The following is a 7,040-nucleotide window of genomic DNA, read 5'->3' on the forward strand; positions in this document are numbered from 1 at the left end:
TATTGCATAAATGAAAAGTGGGCTAAATAGTATATATAGGGGAAGTAACCTGCATCAGAAGAGAGTATGACAATTTTTCAGTGGAGGGTTACCATAAGTTTATTTGCATCCAAAGATGCAATAGAACCATGTGGAATGTGAGGTAGGTGAGAGATTCAAGGCCAGTGGTGAGTGAAACAATTTGTGCATATAGGTCAGCAGTGAAGGAGAGAAGCTGTTATATAAGAGGAGGTAATATAATGTATCAGAATCTTAGGTTTCACGCCATGAAAATAGAACCAGATGGTTTAACTACTTATATGATGGGATCAACACACACAACAAACATATATATATATATATATATATATATATATATATATAAACACACACACACCTATATGACTTAAGGGACAACAATGCACCTCATGCTTTCTCAAACACCATTCTCCAGCCTTAATTCCCCAATTGCTCATAAAGCTCTCTCTTTTGAACTCTCCTACATCTCAAGATTATCTGATTCTCATGTTCAAAAAATACAATTGCCTAACATTCAGGTGATTTATACCATGCAAATCTTAAATTTATATCTTTTAATTCTACTGATTTTACCATTAAATATGTAAAATGATTATGCATCAACCTTATCTAAAACTTTTATAACATAAATCATCAGCAAATGTGTAATATTTACAATTGCAATAAATAATACATAATTTATAATGTTATTCATGCCATAAGACCTCTGCTTTAAAATGGCACTTCATAAGTTTCAGTGTGATATATTTCATCAGGAGTTACTTACAACATGTTACAAAGACAAATTTTATACTTTTACCCCTTTTTGCATTGCTTCACTGTTACTTGCATAGTTCCCTGGTCTACTTTTATTTATTTATATTTTATATCTCACCATATATCAACATACTGACTTGCTTGCCCTTCATCTCTATTTACACTTCTTTCCGTTTTTTTAAATTTCACTGTTTCAAATGTTTCTCTAATATTCCATGCTATAATATTTGAGGCTATTTTTTTTTCCACAGTATTGTAGGATGAGTAGTTTTTATACGTTTGGCTATAGCTGGGTTTTCAATCATATTATTTCTTGCATAACCTTTATGTTCTTGCAATCTGTATTTTAAATTTCTTTTAGTCTGTACAATATTAATAATACTACATTTACATTCTATTCTGTAAATACATTTTATCTATTTATTATATTTTATCTTTAATATTCCCTATGATGTCTTTTATCTCATTTATTGGTTTCAAGATAGAATAAAATTCTGATGGTTTTTAAATACTTTATATAAATGACTTGTTAAACCTGAAACACAAGTAAATCTATAGTTTCTTTTTTTATTTTGTAAATAGATCTTAATATAGTATTTTTAACTGTCTTTGCACCTTTGTTAAATTTCTTAAGTATTTTGTCTACTATATTTGGTTCAAATCCTCTATCAATAGTTATATACTTAATAACAATTAATTATTTAAATCTTGAACATATTTTTAAAGCTCTATAAACATACAGATTTCTCAAGAGATTTCTTGAGTTTTTATATAACATGATTCGTGTGTGGCAGCATAATAACAGTAAATGATTTTGTATAAACTGATGTTTCTATGTTAGCTTTTGTTTCATTTCTAATTAGTGTGTGTAAGAAACTGATGCCATTACTTTCTTCAATTTCACATATGAATTTAATTGATTGTTCTTCACTCTTAAAAAAAGAAAATTATTATACATTACTGTTGTTATACTAAGAATGTATCATCTACATATCCAAACTTCTGTTTTAAATTTAGTATCATTCAATGCCTCCATTTTCAAACCTATTAGTGAAAAGGCTATATAACAACAATGACAAGGGGGACTCCACAGATAAACCCTCATTTTGTTTACAGTAATTTTGGTTAACTTGGAAGAATGGATTTTCTCCATATACTCTTGTCACTTTCATTATGGCCATAATTTCAACTACTGGGATTTAGTTTTCTATTAATTTATTCATATAACATCTGATCACAGGTTTTAGTAAATAATGATATTATATCAAATGATAAAAGCAAATTTTCTTTTCTAATTTTATGTTTTTGAACTTTTCTACAAATTCTATACAATTTTTGACTAGGCAAATGTTTTCATCCTTTATAGGAGATAAAAACAAATATCCAGTGAAAAATGTTAAGTTGTGTAGATATTAAAGACTGTTTTTTTTTTTTTTTATTATAATCCTTTATAACTTTGAGATATTTTAATTTGCTGAGATATGGCTTATGTATTGAATCAAACATAGTAGCCCCACTTGCCTCTTTCAATTTTTGGGACTGGTCCCTCATATACACTTACTTCAATATGTGAAATGTGACTAACCAATCAAAAACTCAAAATATCATTATAGCAACTTCCTCAGCCACTTTCAAGTATTATGATATCAACTTATTTTTTTGATACAAGATTTCAAGTTAGTAAGTTGAATCTTTAGTCTGCTTGAAATTTTATATTTTTTAGACCCAAGTACAACTCAGTTACTAAGCATGATAAATTGTAATGGAATTCTATGGTATTGATGTATTAATTTATGACATTTTGGTAATTTCAAGAGCTTATGTAAAACTTTAAAAAAATTATTTCATTTCACACTCTACCTGTGCAAAAGTTTATAAGGCTTAGCAACTTACAGCAAGCAGCAAGTAGAAAAGTCATAACTGAGAGATATAATTGTTTTCTACACTTATTTATTTACTGTTTAATGTTTAAGAAATACAAGTTTAAGAACTTATTTACAAACAGCAATAATGTATAATACAGACATATTACAAATGAAATACTAGTCTACTAAATCACAGCCACAACACGTAACTTTGTAATAGTGGATAGGTTAACATGAGTGCACATGCATCACATTATTTTAACTTTTGTGATGTTGGCCAGGCAAGTAAATATAATAAATATATATATATATATATATATATATATATATATCATGTTATGATATTTTAACTATTTAGGCAACATTTGTGTTTTTGAGTTATAATTTGTAATCATTCTTAAATGATAAACAGTATAATTTATATTTATTTCCTGAATTTTTATGTTGGTTATGAGATTGGTCAATTCTTTTAGTCCATACAAAAGTCTGATGGCAAAAATAGCAGATAAAATTTAATGTTCTTCCTTAAAAGACATTTGATAATAATCTGGAGGTTATACAAGTTTCACAATGAAATTGTAAAACATATTGTTTTTAATCTTCAAATGAAAATTACTTTGCATGTTGAATAGACAATATGTGAAAAGAAGAAAAGCATGAGAAAAACTTTACATAAATACACCTTAAGACTTAATAAAAAAACCTTGATATTTTGTACACAAAAGCCTTGTACTGTTTACTGATAATCTACCAAATTTCATAAACATGTGCTTGCTAATTTAAAAATTAAGTCATAAAAATTATAACAAGCACAAAATGGTTAGAAAGTCAGTCCCAGAGACTGAGCCCAGGCTTAAAAAGTTACCTGCAAATGTTTTACATAATTTTTTTTAAAAAAGTAAGGACAGACAAATAATTAGTAAACCTGATCAGTTAATAAATTTTTCTGTCAGAAAATATTAGTGAAAACATGTCACAGCAATAGGACTGCTAATCGAGAAGTGATTACGGACTGCACATACAAGAAGGTTCTAGTGATGATAGGAGCTGTGTGATGCTCCTATAAGTGGATGGTTGCTGCCTGATAGCATGCAAATGCCTAACATGAATTAAGATTTCTTTTAACAAATTAAATTTTAAAAATTGCTTTTCATTCAAGTCCTTAATAATATGTTGGACCAGAAACAGACTTTTTGCAGCCTGTTCCAAATTCTAGACACTACAAGTATTTAACTGCCTGAAATGTTCTAGAAAATGGTACCATTCTTTTTTGGTATGCCTTTCAATGTCAGCAGAGTGATTTACTTCACCTCACTCACAGGAAATCATGACTGTGGCCAAATGATCTCTTTTTCTGATTTCCTAGTCATCACCTGACCAACATATCTGTGACAATGAGAGCACACAATGGTAGGGACTCTCATGAACTAAGAGATTCTAATAACCAGTAGGCTCCTGATCTTAAATGGAAGAACAATGAGCTTCTCTTGGCAACTTACCTGTCAGTTCTGTTTGACCATGAATCATTTCTACATCAGTAATGTATCTCCTGGCTCTGGAAGGCTCATTACTGTCCCATGACTTACTTTGTCATTTGGCACCTGCTACTTCATCTGCCAGTGAAATAACACTAGTTGGTGAATGTCATTCACCAATGATGCTTATAGTCTCTTTTTCTCTGATATCCTCAGGTAGCTTTGATCAAAACTGAAGCTACATTACTAGGGCTAGATTAATCTGGGAATCCTATAATGACCTCCTCACCCACACTTAACATAGCACAGCAATGACCTTCATTTTTTTTTTCCTTCACACTGAGATTGTTCCTTAAGGGAAAAGCATTACAAGCCATTCTGGGTGTATTATAATTCAATGACTTTCCTTCCTGAGTAATCAGCTGTAATGCAATTGAAGTCATGGACTTCTCCAAGACTCGACAACTCTTTCAAATGACAATCATTCCATGGTTACCAACTCTTCCTCTTGTTTTATGTTTTTCTACTTAGAGATAATAACATTTTATTTAACTAATTGATTTATTAAGCAAAGGATGGCATAAATTTCAGCAGATACTGCAAATTCCTCAATAATAGTATCCTATACTTATAGCACTAAATTTTTCCCCACCTATCCACCATTTGGTGTATTCAGGCAAAACCAAATTAACTTTGCAGCTGTATCTTACAGATATGCAAAACCATAACATTCACCCAAGATATAGATTACTAAATCCTTTACTGAGTCAATGTACAATGGAAGCACTGTTAATGAACACAAAGTGCAATACAAATCTTTCATCTTAACTAGATTAACTCAAATAATATTCTAGGTTATACTTACTCAAGATGATGTTCCAGGTAAACTAACTCAATGTAATGTTTCTTTTCAAAAAAGAAACCTTTCATCTTACCCAGGGCAACCAGCACTACCCATGTACTTTGTTCACTCTTATGACAACATAGGTGAGACTTTAACTTCTAGGTATCATCTGAAATCCATTGAAGGACACTGAGGTTGAAACCTTTTCACATTGTCTAATATTGAGCAATATCCTTACCTGGTAGAATATTTGTTATCCATTTCAAGAACAATGGTAGCAAAAAATAAACAACAAAAAAATTTTACAGCTTTCTCAACTGTTTGTTTTGAAGTAACCTGCACATGTACAGAACAAAATAAATATTATAATGTTAGAATAACATATAAATGCATGGTATATTCATATACCATATTATTTAGGTTGAATTTATTTACAGGATAATGGCCAACTTTAAAGTAGATATCTATGAAAAAAAACCTCAACATTTTTAATAACTAAAGTTGCATAGGAGAAATCCTCTGGACAGGAGCAAAGTCAGCAAGGAGTCAATGTTATAAGAAGTGCAAAAAGTCCACTATCTTCTTTTTTATTAAATAAAAGCTTGAGTCTGAAGTTTTGAATACTTTGTTTTTTTCACAACTTTCACTTAGACTTAAATACATCACTTGAAAGATCACACACTCACACATGATAGTGTTGGTTATTCCTCTGCTCAGTATGCCACTGTGCATGAGCTATGATGCTGCTTTTTCAAACTCAAATTTTGTTTCTGAAATGATTGCTTTATGTAAAACAAAAGTTTTACAGGTAAAGTGATCACTGGTGTGAACATTGTGTCTTATGAAATCAGTACTTGAAAATTAGACACTGTATCATCAGTACATTGTATGTGAATGCTGTGAAAATTTTATTACTTTTTTTTATATTAAAATGAAGTATTTACATTAACAGTATTTTTCTAAACTATCTAGCTGCATCATGTCGTCTCAAGGTGATAAAATACTAAAATGAACAGAACAGGCAAGAAATGAGGTGTTAAAAAATATACATATATATATCAGATCAATTTCAAGAACAAAATTAATGTTGAGAATCTTAACTTTTCAAGGTAGGTGACATACTGAACTTTCGGTAAGAGTACAGAATTTTCGCAGTAACAAATGAAGTGTTAAAGACGCATCTATTTGTAGTATAGTTGATGGTTCAGTATTTTACTTTTAATATTTTTAGTTATTTGATTCATAAACAAGTGTAACTATAATAACGTTCATGGCATTGTGATTGACATTATTATCAAAAATTGTAATATCCTTGAATTATCAACTAAACTACTACAAATGGATGCGTCTCTAACACACGATATGTTACTGGGGTAATTCTGTAGAAGTACCAAACTTTCTTTCTTACCATACTGATATTAACTTACACAATCGTAAGCACTTTTTAAATTTAAACCTACCTAACACACAATCAGGGCACCAACTTTTCCCATCGCTACCCTTAGATCCGGTAAACAGGATAAAGACTGAGTTATCATCTCCTAGTTGATCTAGTTCTTTTATTAGTGAACAGTAACCCTCAACGTGTTTCCTATTCACCATTTTTTTTTCTGGTCAACATTCAATAACAGCAGTAAAGGCGTAAATTACTAAAAAGTTAAAGAGATAGCCAAAACATTAAATCAAACATATGAACTGATCCCAAGACTTCTTTCCTTTTTCTTTTATTTCACAACACACCTCCTGTTTATAATATTTATTACTGCCGTTAGGTAGCAACTGTCATCTGTCACGTGTATATTATTAAGTGTACGAGTTTTTCTTATAGAAAAGCCCATTTGTGTTTATTGAAAAAACAAGGAACTGTACAAAAAGCAAAATGTACAATGAAATAATGACAAAAATGGTGACAGTGAGAAATATGTACAGAAATTACAAAACAAAATGACAAAAAGATACAAAGTAAATAAAACACAGCAAAATTATACAAAAGTAGAAAAACACAGCAAAATTATACAAGTGAAAAAAAAACAAAGTAAAAATGCACAAAAATTAAACAAAGTAGATTAAAGTCAAACAAAA

At 30.0% G+C, this 7,040-nt stretch overlaps 1 protein-coding gene across 1 annotated transcript in view; it reads right to left on the reverse strand.

Annotated features, from left to right (window-relative positions):
• LOC143240242 (thioredoxin domain-containing protein 17-like) overlaps positions 1 to 6,732 on the reverse strand; it is a 29,632-nt gene extending 22,900 nt beyond the window's left edge. Inside the window, exon 1 of the mRNA XM_076482377.1 lies at positions 6,419 to 6,732. Coding sequence (XP_076338492.1) covers positions 6,419 to 6,560 — 142 coding nt within the window. The 5' untranslated portion in view covers positions 6,561 to 6,732. The remainder of the gene's footprint in view (positions 1 to 6,418) is intronic.
• Positions 6,733 to 7,040: the final 308 nt, after the last annotated feature.

Source organism: Tachypleus tridentatus, chromosome 13 (assembly GCF_004210375.1).
Source record: "Tachypleus tridentatus isolate NWPU-2018 chromosome 13, ASM421037v1, whole genome shotgun sequence".
NCBI lineage: Eukaryota > Metazoa > Arthropoda > Merostomata > Xiphosura > Limulidae > Tachypleus > Tachypleus tridentatus.